The 26,058-nt window shown below is 38.0% G+C and overlaps 1 protein-coding gene across 6 annotated transcripts in view; it reads left to right on the top strand.

Annotated features, from left to right (window-relative positions):
- Nucleotides 1–8,325: 8,325 nt before the first annotated feature.
- LOC109046097 (glutamate receptor 2) overlaps nucleotides 8,326–26,058 on the top strand; it is a 31,191-nt gene continuing 13,458 nt past the window's right edge. For 2 of the 6 annotated variants that reach the window (XM_042738318.1, XM_042738314.1), the window contains exons 1-3: nucleotides 8,327–8,588; nucleotides 8,680–8,820; nucleotides 22,387–22,626. In XM_042738318.1, the coding sequence (XP_042594252.1) occupies nucleotides 8,504–8,588; nucleotides 8,680–8,820; nucleotides 22,387–22,626 (466 nt within the window). In that variant the 5' untranslated portion in view covers nucleotides 8,327–8,503. Of the gene's footprint in view, nucleotides 8,589–8,679; nucleotides 8,821–22,386; nucleotides 22,627–26,058 lie in introns of all 6 variants that reach the window. The other 4 variants (XR_006156444.1, XM_042738317.1, XM_042738315.1 and 1 more) reach the window with 3 other exon arrangements.

The following is a 26,058-nucleotide window of genomic DNA, read 5'->3' as shown; positions in this document are numbered from 1 at the left end:
GCAGCTCTAGTCCACAGTGCACATAAATGGGGGGAGGTCCATATGCTTTAATATGACCAAATGCTGAAATATATTTAGCATCTTTGTGTTCACTGTTGAAATTTAAATTAATTAACGAATGAATAACACACACACACACACACATATACAGTATATATATATATATATATATATATATATATATATAATATATATATATATATATTATATATATACATATATATATATATATATATATATATATATATTGTGACGTGGGGAAGAATCACTCGACAAGTTTTGGTTTCGTGAACAACAAAGGCCCCGGAGGGTGGATTTTTATTACAATTAAAGTGCAGGGTGGCAAGCCGGTGTGGGTAGGCTGGTGCTCAACGGTGCTCTTCAGTGCTCAATCTGAGGGAAAGTGGGTGTCCAGACGTGCTCCAAACGTGGTGGGCTGTCGGTCACTCGCTGCTTTCTGGAGAGGGGAAAATAAGAGAGAGCGTTAGTCCAGCGTCTCATCGGCTCTTGACCAGTGTCTGTCTTGTCTGCTCAGCAGGTGCTGTTTAAGAGCCGTGTTCTAACGAGATGCAGCGGTGACCGATCAGCCGGCGGTGAGGACGTGCAGGTGTGCCTCGTTGGTTGCCAGGGCGACGCTGATTCCTCCTAGGACGCTCGTCACATCCCCCCCCCTAAGCGTCGTTCTGGTCCTGCGGATAAACGGTGAAAGTAGGGGTGAAGTAGGGGGGAGGGAGGGGGAAATGACCCCCGACAGACCTGCATAAGCTGTCCAGATTCGTGAGAGGCCATCCGCATTCGCGTTGGCGGCCCCGGCTCGATGGCGCACCTCAAAGTGGAAGTCCTGGAGTGCTAAGAACCAGCGAGTCACCCTGGCATTGGTGTCCTTGGAGCGGGTCATCCATTGTAGGGGCGCATGGTCGGTTACCAGGGTGAACTTGCGTCCCAGAAGGTAGTACCGCAGCTCCAGGACTGGGAGGAGAACACATCCTGGAACTGACTGACCAGGTGCTGCAGCTCTGTCTTCTGGGCCGCCGAGAGATGGGGGTCGACATCCACAACCACGGGTTCGGTGAGGCTCAGGGCAGCTACTTGGTCCCGGGTCCCCACCCATTTCTTCAGGAGGTTGATGTGATAGAGTTGCTCCGCCTGCCGCCGTCCCGGCTGTCTCAGCCGGTATGTGACCGGTCCCACTCTTTCCACCACCGAGTAGGGCCCTTTCCAGGAGGCCAGGAACTTGCAGGCGGAGCTGGGGACCAGGACCATGACACGGTCTCCGGGTTGGAACTCCCGTGGTTGGGCTGCCCAGTTGTAGTGACGTTGCTGCGCTTGTTGGGCCCTGGTGAGGTGTTCCCGGACTAACGGCATCACTCGGTCGATCCATTCCCTCATGTGTCGGACGTGTTCGACGATGGTGCGATGAGGGGCAGGCTGCTGCTCCCACGCTTCCCGGGCCACGTCAAAGAGCCCCCGTGGTTGACCGCCGAACAGGAGCTCGAAGGGGGTGAAGCCAGTTGAGGCCTGAGGAACCTCGCGGATCCCAAAGAGCACGTAGGGGATCATGAGGTCCCAATCCCGCTTGTCCTCCGCTGCCACGCGTCTAAGCATTTGCTTGAGGGTTTGGTTAAATCTCTCCACGAGCCCATCCGTCTGAGGGTGATATACGGTGGTCCTCAACTGCTTCACCCGTAGCAGCCTGCAGAGGTCCGCCATTAGCCGGGACATGAATGGGGTCCCCTAGTCAGTCAGGATCTCCGAGGGGAGGCCGACTCGGCTGGCCAGCAGAAACAGCTCCTGGGCGATGGACTTCGCGGTGGCCTTCCGCAGGGGGACTGCTTCTGGGTACCGGGTGGCGTAGTCGATGATGACCAGGATGTGCTCATGCCCCCGGGCAGACTTCGGCAACGGCCCCACTATATCCATTCCAATCCGCTCGAAGGGCACCTCGATGATAGGCAGCGGGATGAGCGGGCTGGGGGGGGGAGGGGTCCTGGGCGACGTGGCCTGACAGGTCGGGCAGGCTTGGCAGAACTGCTTCACCTCGGCCTCCAGGCCTGGCCAGTGGAAGCGGTCGCGGATGCGTTGGGTGGTGTTGGCTGCCGCGAGGTGACCTGCCATGGGGTGGGAATGCCAGCTCCAGGATGGTCTCGGTCTTGGCTCGAGGCACGACTAGCAACCTTTTCTCCTACCCCCCTTCGCTGGGCGACACAGTACAGCAGGCCGTTCTCTACGACAAAATGTGGGAGAGGGTGGGGCTGGGGGAGGACGTCTTCTCCATCCACTACTCGCACTTGTGCCCAACAGTGCTTGAGTCGGTCGTCCTCCCGCTGTTCCCCCTCCCGCCGCCTGTTGGTACACCTCATAAAACAAGTTAGTAGGCTGGGAGGGGGACTCACCTTCTCTCCCACTGTCGGAGGCGAGCAGCGCTGGACGGCGGCGGGGTGCTCGAGGCCGGCTCCGTCTCCCACGGTTCCCCTCGGGGCTGGCAGGCTGAGTAGCGGCGGTGAGCAGTCTGTCGAAGCCGGGCCAATCCCTTCCCAGCCGTACGGCCACCGGTAGGTCCTTCACCAGGCCAACCTCCACCGGCCAGGTGCCTTGGGGGGGATGAAATGGTGATTCTCCGGGCCGGTACTTGGCGAGTGTCTCCATGTACACAGGTAATCGGGAGGAAGCTTTTCTGGCCGCTTCGAGGGGGGCACAACCGCAACTGGATGAGGGTGACCGCACTGCCTGAGTCCAGCAGGGCCCGGAAACGTTTCCCTTCCACCGTCACATCTGCTTGGGGGGCTCCCGAGGGTATGCGCTGGTGGACGATGCAGCCTGCCAGCCATGCTCGCGGGGGTGACGGCGGTTCAGCGCTGGGCATGGGCTCATCCCGCGGTGGGGGAACCATCGGCCTGCTGACTGGTCGGGGTGCGCCTTCGAGCGGGCGTCGCGCCTGGACAACCCTCCGGGGAAAAGGCAGCGCTCGGTCCCCGGCCTTGCGGTGATGGATGGCATCCGCCAGCTCGATCGCCTCCACGAGGTCCTGGGTGTTGGTCGGGTTCCTCATTCCTACCTCTTGCCGATGGGTGCAGGGTAATGCGCGGAGGAGGCGATCGACCACCACTCGCTCCGCCACCTGTGCTGCAGTGGGGCTTCCATTCAGCAGCCAGTGTTGAGCGATGCGGCTGAGTTCGGCGGCTTGGGCACGGGCTGGCACCTGGGGCTTGAATTCTCATTCATGGAACTGTTGGGCCGCGCAGACGGGTGAGAGGCCGAGCCTCGCTAGGATCTCTCGCTTGACCTCCTGATAGTCTTCTGCGGCCGCAAAGGGAAGGGAGAAGTAAGCCCGTTGGGCTTCTCCGGTGAGGAGGGGTGCCAGCGCACGTGCCCACTCGTCCTCAGGCCACGCCTCGCGCTGAGCGGTGTTCTCGAATACCTGGAGGAAGGCTTCCACATCGTCATCCGCGGTCATTTTTGGTAACAGGCGGGTGGCTTGGGCGCGAGGATCAGGTAGCGGAACACGCTGGAAAGGCGGCGGTACGGACGGCGGCGAGTTCTTCCTCCGTCTGGCCCTGGCGAGTGGCGAGGTGTTCCACAATCTGTTGCTGGCGGATGCTCACCTCCGCGAGGTGCTGCAGAACCTCTTCCATCGTGGGGCTGAGCGTGCCTCTTTCCACGGTGCTGGGGCGTGCAAACATGGAAGAGAAAATAATAGGTTCAGGGATGGATTGAGGGCTGGGGCGGTGAACTTGCCGGTGATTCTTCACCGATCTGCCCGCATTCTCCACCACTGTGACGTGGGGAAGAATCACTCGACAAGTTTTGGTTTCGTGAACAACAAAGGCCCCGGAGGGTGGATTTTTATTACAATTAAAGTGCAGGGCTGGCAAGCCGGTGTGGGTAGGCTGGTGCTCAACGGTGCTCTTCAGTGCTCAATCCGAGGGAAAGTGGGTGTCCAAAACGTGCTCCAAACGTGGCGGGCTGTCGGTCACTCGCTGCTTTCTGGAGAGGGGAAAATAAGAGAGAGCGTTAGTCCAGCGTCTCATCGGCTCGAGACCAGTGTCTGTCTTGTCTGCTCAGCAGGTGCTGTTTAAGAGCCGTGTTCTAACGAGATGCAGCGGTGACCGATCAGCCGGCGGTGAGGACGTGCAGGTGTGCCTCGTTGGTTGCCAGGGCGACGCTGATTCCTCCTAGGATGCTCGTCACAATATATATATATATATATATATATATATATATATATATATATATATATTTTTTTTTTTTATTTAGCATCTTTGTGTTCACTGTTGAAATGTAATTCTTTAATATTAAATAATAATAAATTAATTAACGAATGAATAACACACACACACACACACACCACACATATATATATATATATATATATATATATATATATATACAAGGTCTCTTTTGCTCATTAAGGCTGCATTCATTTGTGAAATATTATTATTAAAATAGCTGTTTTCTATTTTAATATATTTTAAAATGTGATTTATTCCTGTGATGGCAAAGCTGAATTTTCAGCAGCCATTTCTCGTCTTCAGTGTCACACCATTCTTCAAAAATCATTCTAATAGTTTTTGCTGGCTAATATTTTTATGGTAATATTTAATTTAAAAAAAAAATCAAGAAATTAATACTTTTATTCAGCAAAGATGTATTAAATTAATCAAACGTGAAAAACATTTCACTTTAACATAAAAGTTTCTATTATAAATAAAGCTGTTCTTTTGAACTTTCTATTTATCAAAAAAATCCTGAAAAAAATGTGTCATAGTTTCCACAAAAACTGTTTTCAAGATTGATGAGAACCATTTATAATAACTGAACACCAACAATAATTCATAATAACTGAGCACCATTTCAGCGAATGTTTCGGTGAAGTCTAATATCTTGGTCTGTAAAGCATATGAAATGCCTTGTGTACTGTTTTCTACAAAAGCAAAGCCAGAAAGACAAACACACTAGCCTGTGATATAGCTATAGGCTAAATCATACTATATCATGTGAACTTCTCTCAGTGTGTCACACATAGGTCTATGCCGTGGGAAATGGCCATTAGTCCTGCAGCCAATCTCCTTGCCCACTGCATGCCCTTTCTACTTATATATATGCAGATTCACGGGGGCTTATCCAGGAGGAGAAGAGAGGATAGAGCAGTAACGTGTTAATGTGAGGACGACCCACTTGATAAACAGCCATGAGCATGAAAAATGACATTGAAGAGTGCCAGAAGACACAGAGAGAGAAAGCAAGAGCATGTGTGTGTACCATGCACAGTATATACTAAAGCTGAAAGCGATTAATAGTTAATTAGTTACTAATTTTTGCTTCTCAGTAATGCATTTACTTGTCAATCTCATCTTCTTTATTCTACAAAAATATATAGGGGGAATCCATATATTGTTTGTTTTGCCTGAAAACACGTATTCAACCCCACTGTTTTCAGAGATTTTTGTGTTTAGCACATTCTTAGAAAAATCTAATTTATATAAGCAATAATTGCTTGTGAGGTGAATTACAGCCACACTGATTGAAGTTAAAATATGCTTTTGAAGTGATTAGAAGTTACTGTTAACTGAGCTTGAATGAATGAAAGTGGGTTATGGTTATCTTCACCTTTCTTTAGCAAAATACATTGTCGTTTTTTCATCATGAAATATTTAATTTTCTATTTATCACTTCAGTGAGCTCAATTTTTATATTTGCAATTTAACCCTGAAACACATTCCAGCCTGGGATCTTGTTATAGCACCACATGCAGTATGGAGCATGGGCCAAGGGGAATGAAACTGGGACATGGCGGTTGGGGAGATATAAAAGAGGATGATTAAGGTGTTGCTTGTGGTCTCTGCTGCAGGGAGGGGAGGAAACAGAATGTTTCCAAAATTCAATCCGATCTGTGAGCACTATTAGTAGATTCATTACCATTATATATTCAGCAATGAAAGCAGTCAGGTCTTTCATCAGAGACTGCACTCTGGGGTTTAGAGAATATGGCCTGTGATGTACACTTCAGAAAAGTATGGCTTGCAGTGTTGTGGTACAGAGGTAAAAACTAGGGACAGGTGTATTAAATGTCTTGCAAACTGATCCACACACACACACACACACACACACACACACACACACACAGACACACACACACACACACAACACACACACACACACACACACACACACACACACACACACACACACACACAGACACACACAGTATACAAATGAGTGCACAAATAGTGTAAAAAAAGAAAATGACAAAAATACACAGTCCAGACTGTTCTAAGGAGGTTGTTCAAAGCTGTGTAATGCAAAATGTTCATGAAATTTTATTTACTTTTGTTTCATCATAGATATGGAAATCTAGAGATATAAAGACACGTGACTGTATGTTCAGCTCATCAAATCAGGTAAGGTTTCATGTCATTTGTTTTGTGGAGGTGAGAGGGACCTGTCCATGGTCCTGAAGGCAATGCAACCTCTCGGATGTGAACATCATGTTTGAAGTCCTGTATGGTAGTCCAGGGTCATAGCAAGTGGAGTAAATTGTGGGAATGACTCAAGCACCCGCAGATCTAATAGGACTCACAACAACTTCTAATTTTGTTTTGAAAAAGGTAATCGGCCCAGAATTCTTAACTAAATCCATATTCACATATACCACAGTAACGCCGTGGAGATACGCTCTATATGTAGCCTATATGGATGGTAAAACTTGTGTAATTTAGCACTTTTTGTATGATTATAAAATATTAATTAATTTATGATCACATTTAAAAAGAGTCATCACATTTAAAAAGGGGGAAATTAACAGAATATTTATCAGACAAAGAAACCCCTTTTATATTTTTAATCTTAGTTTATAAAGTCCATTTTCATAACTGGGGAAATGAAACCTTTCTTTCTTTATTAAGAGAGAAAATACAAAGATGCCTTGAACACAGCTTTATATAAAATAAATCAAATAAATTTATAATTAAAACACAGAGAATTCTTGACAAAGCAGTTATTCCATGAGCCTTGGACAATCTTTTATAATTATTATTATTTATTTAAATTGCACTGAAGCAATTTTGTTTTAAGATATTATTAATGTTAAAAACAACAACAACTGGTGTCAGCCAAATCAAAGTCAGTGTGGCATAACCAACATGCAGGAAGCCATTTTGTTGTCATATGACTAGATAAAACGAAACAGATAACACCCCTTTAGACCCTCAAGACTGTGTGGTAGGATCAACTTAAAGGGATACTCCACCCCAAAATGAAAATTTTGTCATTTATCACTTACCCCCATGTCGTTCCAAACCTGTAAAAGCTTCGTTCGTCTTCGGAACACAATTTAAGATATATTGGATGAAAACCGGGAGGCTTGTGACTGTCCCATAGACTGCCAAGTAAGTAACACTGTCAAGGTCCAGAAAACACCACAAGGATGCACTGTTTTCTTTCATATCAAAGCTAAATACACGTAGAAACAGTGCATCCTTGTGGCGCGGCTGATACAAAAGAGCATACGCAGCATGAGAGGAACAGAGGAGACTGTTGAAAAAGGAATTGTTGAATAAAGTCGTTATTTTTGTTTTCTTTGTGTACAAAAAGTATTCTTGTCGCTTCATAACGTTACAGTTGAACCACTGATAGCAGATGGACTATTCTGACAATGTCTTTCATACTTTTCTGGACCTTGATAGTGTTACTTTGCAGTCTATGGGACAGTCACAGGCCTCCCGGTTTTCATCCAAAATAACTTAAATTGTGTTCCGAAGACGAACAAAGTTTTACGGGTTTGGAACGACATGGGGGTAAGTGATTAATGACAAAATTTTCATTTTGGGGTGGAGTATCCCTTTAATAATTAGGCTACCTTGAAATACATGTTTGAAAACATTTTAGAAAATGTGTTCAAGTATTCAAACCTGTAGTCAAGATGCAAGGACAATTTTCCCCCCATGATGGCTACACAACCTATTTATTTTTAGCACTTGATTTTTTTATTATTATTTTGATCATGACATTAAATCAAATCTTTTTTTTTAATAAAATAAAATAAAACCGTCTGCAATAAAAACAAACACAAAAATTATGAAAATGGCACGTGTTTTGAAGTAGTTCTTAAAAATTATTTCTAATTTCAATCACCTCCGTGCTCTTATATCGTTCGTCGCCGGTTACCGTGTATGTGTGCAGAGCTCCTGTATGTAAGTGTGTGTGTGTGTGTGTGTGTGTGTGTGTGTGTGTGTGTGTGTGTGTGTGAGCGAGAGAGAGAGAGAGAGAGAGAGAGAGAGAGAGAGAGAGAGAGAGCGAGAGAGAGAGAGAGAGAGAGAGAGAGAGAGGTCTGCATTATTCCTCCAGAAGCGGGACTGAGGCAGGAGTCTTCGATAGAGGAACCACCTGCAGACAGCAGCCGCTCTCATTCTCCAGCAACGCCTCAATATGTTACGGATGCGATTCAACACTGTGTAAACGACAAATATTTCCTTCATACAGTGGGTGAACACACACTGTCGTGGAGATGCAACAGTTTAAGAATTTATCGATTTGTCTCATTTCCCTCTTATGTGGGTTGACAATTGGAGGCTCTCCAAGTGTTCAAATTGGTATGTTTAGTGTGCGCGTAATTTTTATAAAATGAGCGTTTTAATACATGTGAACTGTGTAATTGTTTAACATATATTTTGTGTCGTGCAGGGGGCTTGTTTCCGAGGGGAGCTGATCAGGAGTACAGCGCGTTTCGGATCGGAATGGTTCAGTTCGGAACGGCTGAATTTAGACTGACGCCTCACATCGACAATCTGGAAGTAGCTAACAGTTTCGCTGTAACTAACTGCTGTAAGTTATGTCATCTTTTTGATATAAATAGTGCACGCGACTGCATAGTTTAGATTATACAGGGGGGTCGTTTTTATATATTTTGAACAAATCAGATTTTGGCAATTGGAATGAATTTGCTGAAGTTTGAGTGTGGCTATTGGTAGGAATTCGTGTATAGAGGGATGTGAAGCTGGTTTCCACAGTAACGGAGATGAGAATGAGCTCTCATCATCAGAAGCTGCTTAACCATGCTATTGTCTTCGGGTCATTTCTCTCCGTTTTCGGCAAAGAAAATGCTATAAATACTATCGTTTTTGGCACAGGAAGCAAGATTTTTGACATAATCAATAAAAAAAAAAAAAAATATTATATATATATATATATATATATATATATATATATATATATATATATATATATTATTTTTTTATTATTTATTACAATTTATATTAATTAAAATAATTACAATTCTATAGAATTGTAATTATTTATGTTGTCAAATTTGACCAAGATTTTGAAGTTATGACCCTTTCACTTATGGCCTTTTAGTATGTTGTGTAGCTGCATTTATTTATTTTTATTTTTTATCCTCTCTCACACACTGTTTTCTATGTTTGGGTACAATGGGGCGAAAGGCCACCTGGGATAATAGGCCTTTAAATGATGTCATTTTCAGCTAAAACACCCATGGCATTTTTCAAAACACCTGTAATGCTTCAGGTAATTGTTTTTCATAAGTGGGATGGAATGGATTTGTCACGACAGATGTGCAAATTTGGCCTATATTGGCAGCTTCAGTCGCACACAGTAGTATTATAAATTGCATTATGATTATAAGTTATGCAAAAGTGGTCATTTTTATTAAAATAACCAGGAAAAAGTTGTCCCAAAGGTTTTTAACGAGTTATTCCATGAAAGTAAGTAAATTAATAAATAATGCTAAAAGAGCCCAGAATTGATCTTTAGATTTTTAGAACTCATTAATGCAGACAAAATGTATGCCATTAAACATCCATGTAAAACTATGGCACAATATTTCATTTTGTATGATTTTTTTGTGGTCTATCAGCATCATAAGGCTAGATAACATACAGTTGATAACACATGCATAAACATGTTTGCTGTTGTTAATGTGTGAGCTAGAAATGGCCAGAAGAGTAAGAAGAAGAAATTTCCAATGCATGATAAACCTCTTTTATAGTTTTTTGAACATCACTGCATTAGATTTAATCAGCACAGAACTTTATGAGATGATCATGAATAAATGAAGCCTTTATTAAGTGGATCACTTATTTTTCAAGGATTTCATTTAGTATTCAGTGGGCTGTTGCTAAGCAATATTTCAAAAAGGATTCTTGTTGAAGAAACTCGCTTCAAAAGGTTCAGTTAACATTTTTGCCTTATGAGAACCATATGAGAACATTCTATACTATGTTTTAGTTTCCTGATCATTACAGATGCATTTTTAAACACATTCCTTGATACTGTAGCACTTATGATTTATTACTTCATTTGCAATGCATATTTATTGAAGAAAAAAAAAAATAAAACTAGGAAATGTTTGTTTGAATGTTAGTTTGCATATGTTTTTTTTGTTTGTTTGTAAAGTATGCATCCCATGGGTTTTGTCTTTAAGAATATATGTGAATTTTGTCTTTTAACTGGGTCAGTCTTGCATAATCTATAATTTTCTGTTTAAACTTACTTTAATCTCACCTCTCTCGAAATGTACCATTTTTCATATTTATTCTTCAAGATGAGTGTTTTGCTGTAACAATAGGTCTTTCAGGCATCGTTCCTTTTATTTCTCATACATAAAAACCCCTAGATGGCACTATGCATTTACAGGCACCGCTTTATCATTTCCATCTTTCCCATACAGTTTAGTGTCTCCTTCCAAAAGCACCTGGGGAGACCGTATCCATCAGCAGAATTTAACCTAGACCACATTCTATGTCATTTAGATCAGTCATGATGTGTTTAACATGAAGCATGTGAAGAACACAGTGGATGTTATGATCCAATTATGCGACACAGATCAGACTAGGTCTTTGGTCTCTGGTATAGGAAAGACTTCACGGGTCTTGTTGGTTCGGAAAACATTTACTCTCTAAACCTGACATTTGCTCTGTTTTGCTGGTTAGGAATGAGTCAGAATGATCTTGTTACTGAAGTATGACAACTCCAGAACAGATAGAGCGAATGGCTCAGTGTTAAATGGTTTTTCTAATGAGACAAACAACAAGATATGTCACCTTGGTATGAGACTGGTAATGAGACTCTGTTGGCAAGATGCTGTGTTTTATACCAGCTCTTATCTTCAGATGTGAACCAGCCCGCTCACATTATCTGATAACCTGAAAAGCACTTGTGCTATTGTATACATATAGCTTGGTTGTTTGTCATTTGCAGCTTAAAATTGATATTCACTGAGAAATATGTTCTCAAGAAGTGCTGAAGGAACATATTTGATGTTAAGGTGCCATGATTAATGGTAGGTTAAGAACTGTTTATAACAATAATGTTAAATAACAGGCTCTGATTTGACCATGATTGCTTGCCCACCTCTCTGAACAAAAAAAATAATAATAATAATAATAATAATATAAAAAAAACTGATTGATAAAACACCCCAGCTTTGAAACATGGAAGCTTTGTGTTTGCACAGGGCCTCACAATCTAATTTAGTGGATTTATGAGTCGTATTTATATGCATATATTTGAATCAAGAAAGCAGATGTGCTGGTCAGCTTTCCTTAGGCTTTCCATCTATCTGGAGCATGTTTGCTGACATTACACAAAATATTACACAGATTAGTTGTAGATAAATACGGTTAAAGACTCTGCCGCTCCTTGGCATTTCTTAAAGATTAATTATCAAATTAATGGGATGAAAGTGTATCTTCTAGTATAGTTATGTGCAACTCACTATACTGTACACTAGTAAATGTGTGTTATGCATTAGTATTTATCTTAAAAAAATGTATATCTTCTTTTCTAAATAGTTTCTCAGGATGTTCATTTGCATGTAAGCTGACAAATTTCCATTTGGGAGCATTGATTGATATCCACTGTGGTTTTGTCCCTGGTTTTGGAAGCACTTCCAGTGCTGGAACTCGCTTCAGTGCATTTGTGTTTCACTAAATGCCCTAACCAAGAAACATACAAACATAAACCCCTGGAAATATCAGTATCCATAAATAAAGCAAGGACCCTATCTATGCTGATCTATCTTCTCACTGCATATACGGTTTTGGAGTGTGTGAAGTCTATTAACCATGGGAAATAAATTACGTGATCATGATCAATAGCTGCGTGTGTTTCAATCCTTGCTTCTTGTCAGTACATACACAGTCCTTCGACTATCCTCCACTAACTGGATGGTTCGATCCCTTTTCAATTAAAGAGACCTGCTGTTTTTTCCTACCTGACACAGTAGGGTTCTCAGGAGTGCTCGCTCTGATCCGGCTGTCACACAGCAGCCTGGGAAAGGCTTTAGTGCTTCACTGCTGGGAAAAAGCACGTAACAGAAAAAGGGCATTAGAAACTGTGAAAGATTTGAAGTCAGGGTCCAAAGTAAACTTTATGACACACCTGCCAATGCCAAGTGAATTGTGGATATTTATTGAATTATTTCTATCTGATTTTTTACTAAAAATATATACCTTTTTGTCATTATGACAGACTTTGTCTGTTGGTAAAACTGCACCTGTCGCAGTATGACTCATATTTTCCGTTTTGGCGGCTTAATGCGAGGAATATTTTGAATTTGCATTGTCTAATATTAGCTAGACTTCATATTTTCCAACAAGGTAAAAGCGACAGATTTTTTTCTTTAAAAGATGGTTTCATTTGAATGGTTTAGATCACTTACATTTACAAGGGTCAAATTATAATTCATCTTAAACCATGCTTTATGTCAGAGTTCCTAATGAAGTCACTAAGCAACTGATGAGTAACTTGGTTTTATAAATGCCATTAAAAAGAATATTCTGCAAGTTGGACAATGCATGAAAATACTGAAAAGCAAATTTGAAAGAAAGAAACCAAGAAAGAAAGATGAAAATCCTCTGTGGCAAATGAAAGAGGCTCTGTTGGGAAGGAGTCTTCAGTGAAGTGCAGTATACAGTAGCTCCCCGCACAGGGATGACCCCCATCTATTAAAAGCCCTTTTTTTCCTGGCTGCAGCTACATAACAGAAATGGCCTGCATAAATTATCTGACAGTTCGATTTCCACTTTCTCTAGTCTTCTCATACAGAGGGAAGCAGTAATTGTGCGCCATCCAATAAGAGCTTTTAAGGCTGAGCCGTGTGAGGCAGCGTAGCTTTGTCATATTTCTGTGTAAGTCCAGTACATCATCTCATCATGACAAATGAGTGAGAGTCAGTACTGGTTAACATCTCAATATGGCCTCTCTTTTAGTCTGTGCTCAAACCTGTCAGCCTCTCATGTATAAAAATGGATACTATTGTTTATAGCTCTGAACTAGAGGTGCACAATTGTGGATATATAGAGTCACTTTTTTTTTCTCATGATGATTGCCATAATTGTAACCTGAACATTAGGCTACTAAATAAAATAACATGCTATTTACTAGAGGTTCTGAATGATTTTATTTAGTTATTTATTTATTTATTTTTGCTTCAGCCCATTTTTAAAAATATAACAAATCAGTTGAATAAATAATTCAGTCACTCACAAAAATAGGCAGTCACTTGTTTGTTCCTAAATAAATCAGTTTTTTTTTTCTTTAACAAACTGACTGAATAAATTATTCATAGATTTAACTCATAAATTCATTGGACACCACCTACTGATGTTTCTTAAGCACCAAATCAGCATATTAAAAATGATTTCTGAAGGATCATGTGACACTGAAGACTGGAATAATGATGCTCGAAACTTTGGCATCACAGAAATAAATATAATTTTTAAATGTATTAAAATATAAAACACTTATTTTAAATTCTAATAATATTTCACAGTTGTTTTTACTGTATTTTTATTCATATAAATGCAGCCTTCTTGAGCATAAGTGACTTCTCTCAGAAACATTACAAATATTATAGACCCCAAATTAGTAATGTACATAAATCATTTTTGTTTAAGATATTTGCAATGACATGAATGGGGACTGTTATATGTAAAAAATAAAATAAAATAAAATAAAATAAAATAAAATAAAATAAAATAAAATAAAATAAAATAAAATAAAATAAAACGAAGGCACCTAAGGTTAGGTTACACAAAGCACATTCATTAACCTAGTAAACAAAGAAATAAAACATACTTTCCAGTCAAACACTATTATTGGCGAGATAATAATCCTAAAACTTGAAATGTGCATATTTATGGATTTTTGGGGGTCTTTTTCACAGGAAACGAAGAGACTTCCAGCTAGTATCCCTCACAGCCAGCGCTCCAGACTGTGCCATTGTTTCCATAGTGATGAGCTTTCCCTTATAGGAAGACTTTTCTAATGCCCTGTGGTTTATCTATCTGTTCCTAAGCTTGTACACTTGCCACCGAAGAACTCCCTTAGAATGAACATGTGTGTGTCTGTGTGTGTGTGTGTTTGTATGTGTGGGTGGAATATGATTTGTCCTGCCAGAGTGTGAAATCAACTTCAACACACACACACACACACACACACACACACACAGGAAAGATACACACTCTATTCGACGGTCACCATGGAGATGCTGGGTTCCTTTAAAGAGTTGCATTTACATAATGGAAATTGCATCTATCGCCGTCGCTCTGCTGTAATCCATATAAAGTGTTCATGACTGAAATTAAGCATGACTAATCATAGTGGTTGCGCTCAGTTTGTGGTTACAGTGTGCATGTTTGAACAGGAATTCTCAGAAGTCAATTCAGAACAGTGTTTGAAAGTCCACAAACTGCTGCTATTCATGCTGACTGCATTATAATAACTTTCACCATAAGTGCTTTCACTTTTTCAATCTACACAGCCAATTACATTATTTTAAGCTCATGTTTTGAAGACAGCATGCCATTTTTAAAAAAGCTTAAAGCACTATTAATCTAAAAGCACTATTATAAAATACAGTGTTTTGATTCTAAATTCTGATCGGATGTGCCATGTTCAAAGCTGCTGTAAAATTACTATAATCACATGTTCTATATCTTCTATGCAAGGTTGCCGTGCAAATGACCTCCAGTTAGGCTAATGAACTATTACTTATTGGAGGAAATGTTTATTATGCTAATTATTAGTAATAAATGTAACTGCTTACTGAACAAAAATTATTATTATTTTTTTATAATACACAGGTAATTCTATATAAGTATAAGTATATAAGTAGTAGAGTCTTTGCGTTAAAATGAATTCTCCACTGGCTGTAAGGTGTGTTTTAAAACAAAATGATTTTAATCAATTCATGTTTTATTAGTCCATTCCCTTAATCATATTCAGGTTTGTTTTGCAGCCTTTGAAACATTCAGCTTTCCTTCTCGCACCATTGAGTGTCTGGCTGATGCTGTTGCTATGGCAACAGAACGTCAATAATGAGCAAACATCAAGTCTCATATGTTTATTATACTGGACTCCGACTCCGAGCTACTTACAGAACCTTATTAGATGCTGAGACACATCAGTGCACTGCACTCTCTTCATCCAGCCATTTGCAGAATTTCCTCATTGACTGTTTTTGTCAGACGCACCTGCTCTGCATTCAGGCTTTAATTTGTGCCTGAATTCTCTGATTGTGCTTACGGATCAGCTAAGTGACCAAAAAAATAAATAAAAAAATTCAGGATAGACAGTTGGCATCAGCGTTGTTACCGTTAACTTAAAACGGAAACTATTAAAAATTATATTCATTAACTGAAATAAAGTTGAAAAAAAAAATGTAATATTAGATGAAATATAACCTATATATATATATATATATATATATATATATATATATATATATATATATATATATATATATATATATATATATATATAATATATATATATATGAAATGCAACTACCTGAACTTAATCTAAAACCAAAAGCACGTGCCAAAATTACATTAAAAAATATTAAAAAATTATATAAAAAAAGCTATTTCAAAATATTAATAAATGCAATGGTCACACTTTATTTTAAGGTCCAATTCTTGCCATTAACAAACCATTAACTATGGCTTTTGCCTCAGTAAACTCCTAATTTGCTGCTTATTAAGCAAGTTAGTTGTTAAGTTTAGGTATTGGGTAGGATGAGGGATGTAGAATATGGTCATGTAGAATATGTGCTTTAAACAGCCAATATGTTAATAACAGGCTAATAAGCAACTATTTGTTACTGAGAATTGATTCCTATACTAAAGTGTTACCAATGCAATAATACTATACAAATAATGTCAATATAACACTGGTTTGCACAGTACAAATAAATAGAAATAAAAAACGGATTGTTACCACTACAATATTTAAATTTTGTTTTTGCTATAATATTTCTGAATCACTGATCCAAAAGAGTTATTGTTCTCATAAGGAAAATTATATAATTAAGGAATGCAGAAAATTATTTTCAGCCTAAAGGTGGTACTTTTACATTAATGTTTAATACACTTTAAAAGTTTAATAAAAGCATAATGAGTTCTTTCTCACAGAAATGTTCCTTATTTTAAATTGTCCGGAGGAGACTAAAAAAGAGACGATTTTAGGAGATGTGTGTAATTTTTGCTCCATTGGTGTCACCAAATGGCTGAACACACAGTAAGCCCAACCCCAAACAAAGACTATTGGTTGCTGTGTCAGATTGGTATAATCTTTTTTTTATTATTATTATTAGATAGCTTGGATAGGAGAAAATAATTTCACATCAAAAATGACACGCATTATCATTTGTTAATTTTATAGAGAACACTGTGTTTTGAATCGGTAAATCTCTCTCCATTTCCAGATCACATGATTATGTGTTGAAACATGTTTCGTTTGAACTTTTGCCCCATGTGTTTAAAATCAGATTTTTAGGTCAGGTCTCAAAGGTCAGGCTTTTGTCTGTTTTACCCCCCCCTATCTTTTTAGCATGCCTCTATCCTGTCTCTGTAAACAAGAGGGTTTGCAGGGGACTGAGGCTCTCTGTGTTTCCATGGAGCAGCTGCAGGAAGAGACTGTGAGAACCACATCCATCCCACAATGCTCCTCTTAAACCAATGGCAGGAATGTGTCCGCTCAGACATGTCTGCTCACATAAACTTGCTTTTATACGCAGAGACCCATACGGACTTAAACACACCCGCAGGACCAGACCATAATAGCCAAAGACTATTAAACCTGACCAAAACCAGCCATTTCAGCAGTATCATCCTCAGCACATCCTACTGTGAAAAGTGACGGAGTAATGTACTGCAGACCATAAAAAAGCAACCACAATTTTGTTTGCTAACAGCACAAACCCTATGAAATGGTTTGACAAGCAGCGATAAGGTGGCATATGCAATTCATCAATATGTCAACACATAAGAGGAGGAGGAACACTAAAAATTATCATGCTACAAATCAACATTTAATTAGACTTACTGTGCACACTCTCAGTTAGTATAAAGAAACAAATGATACAATGAATAAACAACTAATTAGAAATGATAACGATGACTTATGGAGCAGTACGTATAATGCTTTTATGTGCCACCTATATCAGTGTAAACAAGTGATTTGTGCTTATGTGTAACATATTCCACAATATTGTGCCAATTTTTGCTTTAGTTAATGTAACTGTGTAATCAGAGCAAATTGCATTCAATACTACAATGTATACTAAAATGAACTTAGCCAGCTACAAGTCGATCAAGGAACACATTTCGAAAGCAGACTTGATCGCAGGTCCAGGAAATGGAAGCCCTATAGAACAGAATGTGTCAGACGCAAGAAAATAAGGCCAACTAATGAGGACAGCTAAATATACCACTACAGGCGTTCTGCTCGCTCGCTCTCTCATCTCTCTCTCTCTCTCTCTGAAGGTTACCTTGCTTTCATTACACCAGGACACATTTAATATCAGCTCTATGATCAGGCCCGGTGAGCCCATATAGAGCTTTATCTATGGTTTGGACCATCATAATCTTCATAGTAGACACACTAATTACTGTGTCCATGGCTAGAGTACAAAAACTCAGAAATTCTGCCATTATTTTGTTCACCCTCATGTTGTTCCAACCCCAATTGCTGTATTTATTTATTTATTTATTTTTCTGTAGAACATGAAAGTAGTTTTTAGAATTATTACGCAACTCATCATACAACAATGGTTTATAGTGACCACAGCTGTCAAACACCAAAAAAGATAAAAAAAAAAAAAAAAAAAAAAAACAATAATAGCACTTTTATGGAGGTATTTTTTGTCCTTTTTTGAGCTTTACAGACTCTGGCCATGTGCATAAGTTACAACTTATTTTTTATTGCACCGCCATTTAGTTGAAACCTAACTCTATGTACTGTATAAACTAAATATTTACAGACACTTCTGACCATGATTAATGGTAGGGATTCAAACAGCAGACTAATTTAATAATTCTATAAGTAAACTTATGTTTTACCTGACGAATTTAAATTCTTTAGGCATATAAGATCATTTACACTAATTTTAAGAAAGAGAACATTATATAAATAAATGACTTGTTAGAATCTAAAAATCAATTCTAAACAGCACACCTCCAAGTGCATGTTCAATAAAATGTTTGTGTGTGTGTGACAGTATTTATTTATTGATATTACTATCAAATAACGTTTCTGAATATTATTTGCAGTACATATAAAAATTCGGTTGCACTTTATTTTACAGTACGTGTACTTATATGTACTTATAGTGTACTTACAGTGTATTTATCTAAGAAAGTTCTGGTAATACAAGGTAACTACATGGGGTAGGGTTAGGTTTAAGGGTAGGTTCAGGGTTAGTACCTAGTTATTACATAGTCATTGTAATTACTAAAATAAGTACATAGTATGTACATGAGGAACAGGACTGTTCTAGTTTTCACTAACTTATTTCACATACTGTATTTCATGGGAAAATAGTTTTTATCACAAGTTACGCGAAGCAATATAAGTTAGAATCAACCAAAACTGAAATTCAAGGCAACACAGCTTCTTGACACAAATTTGAAGGCTGTTGGTTGTTTAAAAGTAAACCTAATAAGACTATGCATTACTTTCTGGAGTGCTAACGAGCCTCTAGGTATGTTCTGCCACACGAACCAATGGTGCAACTGAAGCATTAGTTACAAACTAGCCATGAGTTACAAAGCCTCTAATGTGGATTTTACAGTCCAATTTAAGAACCCCTGAATTTCTATTGCAACCCTACCCTGGACACTAATTGTCTGAGTATGAGTTTACAATGTCTTGGGGTGAGCAAACTGTTCCTGTAAGACCTACTAGTTGTGGTTACAGAAAAGTGTGACATAATACTTGTCGCTTGGCAGAATTAGATACAAATAATTTCCAGCTACACCATGCAGTCTTTGTTCTTTCACACAGTATTTTTAGAGAATATAGAGATTTTAATTGCACTCTTAAGAGAAGCAACATTTCAATTAAATGCAAAAGTAATAATGACAAGAAATGAAATAAATATGCAGAGCTCAGAAGCATTAGCTATTAACAGCATGAAGTAATTTATCCACACACTCCACTTGTTAGGGTTGTTTCTGTATGCAAATGACTCTATGCCATTGAAAAGCAGTCATATGTGACAGTGTCATTAATGGCTTCTTGAATCTCATTCGTTCTCTGTAAATGGTGGCAGTCTTGCTCTTGATTAAAAGACTTTAATAAGACATACATCTACTGTTCTTTCAAACTTGACTGACTGGGCCATACAAACATCTAAGTCTCAAGTTTGTGTTAATTACATAGCACACATATTGAGAAATGGGTTATATAGGGGATTCTTCAATTATAGAGGCACTTTAAACGCTTAAAAAAACTAATCTCTTCACTTTAAGATATAATAATATAATAAAAAAATAATAAAAATGTAAAATAAAATTTTCTAAAATAATAATGAAAAATAAATCAGAATACTTTGGCAATGACAATAATGATGCAAAACTTAATTAATTACAGTTTTCTGCTCTCTACTTCACTGCCCTGCTAGGGATGTGCTCTCATTTTATATCTCATTTCAAATATGTATTTTATATTATTATTTTTTCATATAATATTATTACTTTTAGTTGTTTTCTCAAATAGTAAAGGCAGTGAAAATATAATTTTATATATTCTAAGGAAAAAATGCAAGGTTGTACGTCTCTGGTTTGAATGATTTTTATAAATCTATTATATAGGAAATAATAATTAAAGAGACATCATTTTGAGGCTATTATAATCTGTCCTTTAAAACTACAATTCATACTAGGGAATGGAACAGTTCCCCTAATCGAAGTATAACTCTGAATGTATTGAGGTTGACTGCAAGCAATAATTGGCAGCATAATAAAGAAACATTCCCATTATTTTTATACAGTAATAGCCTGAGGAAAGGCAATTTGAAAGTGCATTTTTATCTGTACTTGACATCCTTTCTCACCTATTTTGTTTTAATACAGCTGGTAATTAAAAAAAAAAAAAGATGACATTGGTAGATGACATTTGCATTGAATATTTATAAAATTTTGCTTCATATGCTTGCATCAGCACTGGCATGCCACATTTTGTTGATTCATCAACCATTTACCAGATGACCTGCTCTGACCTATCAGATGACCTGACCTCTTCTTGCCCCTCTGATTGCTAGATCAATGCAAATGTTGAAACTGGTTAGAGATAAGAATGTTTTATGCTCATAAATGCTTTAAACTATGCTGCTTGACCTAGTTCATTTGGCTGATACAACACACTCTGAGCAACACACTCATTAAGGACAGGTCTAAGACCAGCTGCGTACTTTTGCTTTATGATCTGTCACATGCCATGGGGAAGTGTCCATTGTATAAAATGTATATATGGAGGTGACAGGCAGAAAGGTGTCTTGGGAAATAGCGACAGTCCGGGTTGGGGGTGGTAACGAAAATAGAGCTGTTGTCGTGGGTGGAGGAAGTGGGGGATGGGAAAATATTCCAGAGTCTCAGAGCCAGATGGTCATTGATATAGAGGTGGCCCAGTTACAGTATGTTATACCATCTCAGGAACATGAGGACGAACTGTACTTGCAGTCTTTTGCAGCTACGTTTGTCTTGGTGTGATTTATGAAGATGCACAGCATGAGTGACACAAAGACTCATTAGGTGCCAGCAAACATCCCTTATTAGTAATACTGTTGCTCTTGGTCATATACTCCTGAGGCTTTGACCAGACAACAGGACCAAGATTGCTGTGATTAAAAAACATAAAATAAATGTTAGTACCACCTTCTGTCATTTTCTTTTTCATGGGTTTTAATTCACTAATTTAACTCTGATCAATCATGAAGTCATAATTTGGTCAGCAAGTCTAATTACAAAAAGGCCTTAAGTTAAATGATTACAATGGATATTTCATTAATACATTTGATAATGTCATCCCTCAGTAATAATCTTCATCTTTTAATTCTGCTGACTTCACATATAGGAACAAAGAAGTTTACAGTCTTCCAAAGTAGAATTAATTTCATCAGCCCATTAAAAAACATTGAAAAAATAGTGGATCCAAACTAGATTATATTTTTTCTGCATTGTCTTTTCTTATTGTATCTAAATCTTTATGATAAAAAAGACTTGTCTAGTGCCTCTTTCAGGTTTTTGGTAATTAAAATAATATAACAATATAATAATGTACTTTAAAAATATATAATTGATGTATAGAATCATATACCTGAACGTTACATTTAATGTTTATATTATTTTACTATTTAATATAGCTTTTTCCCTCCAAAAATATTATTTTGTGATTATTTAAAAAAAATCTAATTTCACATACTACTTGATAACATTTTTCTTAATAAGCACCACTTTGTAATAATAATAATAATAATAATAAAAATATTTAAAATATATTTATTTCATACTAAGTATACCTGAAATCCATTAGCATTTTTATTGACACGTCACTTAAGTCTTACTGATTTAAAAATATAATTAAACTTCATTTGGAGTATTTCTTTATTACACAATACAATTTTTAATATTGTGCATAAAATGTGTTTAAATATCACTATTAAGTATGTTCTTTGTATAATAATCAGTCTTTAAATGCAACATATTTAAAGTGCACCTGAAGTATACTTGCAATAGTTCCACTTACACAATCAAATATACTTACAGTACTGTAAGTAGTTGGACTTCAGCACTACTTCCACACAATTAAAGTGCATTATGTACAAATTTAGTTTTTCAAATTTAGCTTTTTTTATTTTATGTTTATTTTTACGTGTTTATTAATTTGGAGGGTACAATTGCAGGGTATTTTTATTAAGCACATAAATATGTGCATGTATTTGTAGTATACTTAAAAATACATTTTATTATTATTATTTTTTTCACTAGGGGAGGGAAGAATCTTTACAAATTAGATCTTACAGTTCAGCAAGACTCTCATAATGTGTTACGTTTCTATCAGATTCTAACTGATTCTCTCTTTTTTCAGTCTGTTCTCAGTTCTCAAGAGGAGTTTATGCTATTTTTGGATTTTATGACAAGAAGTCAGTGAACACAATAACGTCGTTCTGTGGGACACTGCACGTCTCCTTCATCACACCAAGCTTTCCCTTGGACGGAAATCAGCAGTTTATCATTCAGATGCGACCAGACATCAAAGGGCCTCTCCTGAGTCTCATTGAGTACTACAAATGGGACAAGTTTGCCTACCTGTACGACAGTGACCGAGGTAAGGCACTGCACTGCATTATTCAACACCACATAAGCATGACGTGTGTGAACTGAGGAAAAATAATAGATTTACTTTTAAACAGGATCCCATTTGTGTTTTGCAAGTGGGAAGCTGTTTTTAAGTTTGAGGGCTTTTAGTCACTTTTGGATAAAGCCATTTTTTTACCATTTTATAATTTTTGTGTGTAGAGTTTCTTTTAGCTTTTAGGTGGTGCATGGGGCTTGTTCAGCATGGGGCATCATTAAAATGCAGGGCTTGGGACATTATTATAATTCACACAGTATTATGATTCTGAATAAAAGCAATTGACAATATTTGATGCTACAGATAAGATTATGGCTGTTGCATTCAGACTATTCATATTTAAGGATATTAGCCTGTCAAAAGGCATATCTACAATGAAACACAGGTTTATTTTGCACCTTGAGCTGGAGTGAGCAGGATCCAGCATTATTAAAGGTTCATTTTGTGTTTGTTGGACCCACTGGCATTTGTTTTGCAGCTTTCTATTTGCCTCAAGCTCGTCTGTGTCTCTCACTCTCCCTTTTTTTTTCAATATCCCTTTCTGTCTTACGCATTTTCCTCTATGTCATCCTCCAATTCTCACTTTCTTTGATGGTTGTGGAGGTTGAGAGCTGTGTGGCACAAATGAGAACGGTTGACGTGAGTCTCTGAGGACCGTGGTGTCGTAAATGTCTGTAATGGCGATTTATTAACTGTGAGGTTGCTACTTTGTGTCATTTATATAATACATAACCCAATGTTCCCAACATTCCTCTTTGTGTGTGCATTTGCTTGTATGCCTTTGTGACTGTTTGCTTTTGTTGCGGGCTGTATCTGCATTATTTAGTTCAGACTTGTGTGGTTGTGTATGTGGAATGAAATATACACCTTGACGCACACGTTTACATCACTTGTCATACTAATTAGGTCAATCGACGCTGCATTCCCATGGTAACCATTGTGCTGTGTGTGTTATTAATGTGTCGGTGTTACTGTGTGAGAGCAGCAGCACAGCGCCTGTGGTCATGATTCATTTCACTGGTGAGATCAGTCATAAATGCAAATTTAATGCCACATCCAGCATTCCTCCAGTCCTCCATTTGTGCAAATAATGTGGAGGATTTAAGGTATGTAATAGGATGTGCACTGCATCTTATAGGATACGTAATATACTATACATTTACAGATGATTTACATGATGTGGTTGATTCACTTCAATAAAAGTGTGGAATTTATCAGTTTGAAACAAGTTCAGTTCAGCTCAATCAGTTCTTCAAAAAGCAGCAATGTCATTATTAAACAACACACTTACTCTGATATCACCACTTTCAGTCATGTCATGAATATACTTAAAAATCACTCGATTGAAATGATGACTTGTGAGTAAGCCATTTTTTAGAGGTACATCCATGTCTGCAACCTTCATTACACTTGTGGTATTTACCAAAGATTTGTTGAATAATAGTCTAAAAGAAGGTAATTATGAATAATAAAGTTTTTTATTTAGATTATTTAATTAATTAATTTATTTCAATTGTTCAAATTTTAAAGCAAAAAAAGCATAAACTTAAAAACATTCTTGTGCTAAACAAGGCTGCATTTATTTGATCAAAAACAGTAAAAACTGTAATATTAATAAATATTATTACAATTTAATATAACTATTTATTCTATTTTCGTATATATGAAAGTGTAATTTATTGCTATGATGGCAATGCGGAATTTTAAGCAGCCATTACTCCAGTCTTCAGTGTCACATGATCCTTCAGAAATAATTTTAATATGCTAATTTGGTGCTCATGAAACATTTCTTATTATTATCAGTTTTGAAAGCAGTTGTGCTGCTTAATATTTTGTGGATTTTTTTTCAGGATTCTTTGATTTTTTTTATTTTTTTTTTTTTTTTTTTTTGGTTTTGTTTTGTTTCAAAGAAAAAACATTAATTTGAAATAGAAATTGTAATGTCTTTATTGTCACTTTTGAATTTAATGTTCTTGCTGAATAAAAAATAATAAAATTATTTATTTGAAAAACCCCAAACTATCGAATCAGACTAGAATATGAATTTATCTTATATATATATATATATATATATATATATATATATATATATATATATATATATATATATATATATATATATAAATTCAATAAATATATATATATAAACAGAGGAGTGACTTTTTCTCTTCATTTCATTCATTTCTTCAAGTCCATCACACACCACTGCATTTTTTAGCCTAGATAACCTTCACAGATACAGGCATACACACTTGTTGCTGCATTAAATACATTGTGCATGTTTAAGTAAAGAAATGGCTGATGGGTTGATAAAGAGTTTATTCAAGCCCGATATTGAGCACTTTAGCAGGAAACAAATTCATAATTTATAGTCCCAGAAAAGCTTTTATTTTTAAACCACAGAGCGTGGAAGTGAAAGTGGCTGGTGGCCAGGGCAGTAGTTGTTGTGCTTATATAAATTGTGAAGGTTCCAGTTTATTGTTCTGTTCAGTGGTGTGGACGTGAAGATGTGATGGATTTTTACAGCCTGCTAGGTGCTTTCTGCATGTCAGTTGATCGCTTTCTTCATCACTCACCTGGTGGAGATGCCACCATCCTTTTACACTGGATGCTGTTGAGCAGTGAAGTGACTGTATCTGAGGGTCATTTCACATGGGCAGCAGGTCCCTTCCTGCTGCCCATGTGGATCTGGCATGTCACTGTCCATGGTCCTGGAACGCATGAGACAGGGGTGATGCTGACACACTCATATAGCCTCACAAACGCTCTCTCGTGCTTGTTAGGTGGTGTGTTGTCATCAGGGACAGGTAAATGACAAAAGAGAAATATGCTTACTGGAAAACATGCTAGAGCACCTTCAGAGTCATGTGTCTTGCTAAATAGTATCTAAAGTTTGTCTGGATTGTGCATTTCTTTTCTTTTTTTTTTGAGCTTGAAGGACAGTCACTGCTCCCCATCTCCTTTGACTTTATCATCTATTGGTGATTTGCTTTGCTTTATAGTGTCTTATATAGTCAATAAAGGATTGGCTGTGCACAAAGACTAATTCTCCTTCACTGTGAGACTCATCCATAACCCCTGCATAATTGGGATGGCTAATTAAATCAGTGTAACACCTCTGATCTACCAAGATCTACAAAGATCCAGCTGCGTAGTGCTTATGGAGAGACAATGAGATTATGGAATACAGCTGACATCACAGTTCAATAATGGTTGTGGTTCAGTATCTGTCTATTGTTTTGTATAGTACAGGGTGTACTGGGAAACCAATAGACAGATATTGAACCACAACCATTATTCATTAGGGTTTCACTCACGTTTATGCAACAAGATTGTGGAGCACTACATAAAATAATATAAAACATGCTACAAATAAACAACTGTTTAAAAGTTTGCACCCAGTAA

The sequence above is a fragment of the Cyprinus carpio genome, chromosome B14 (assembly GCF_018340385.1).
Source record: "Cyprinus carpio isolate SPL01 chromosome B14, ASM1834038v1, whole genome shotgun sequence".
Taxonomy (NCBI): Eukaryota; Metazoa; Chordata; class Actinopteri; order Cypriniformes; family Cyprinidae; genus Cyprinus; species Cyprinus carpio.
Note: the sequence above shows the minus strand (reverse complement) of the source record. Positions and strands in the feature narration are given on the sequence as shown.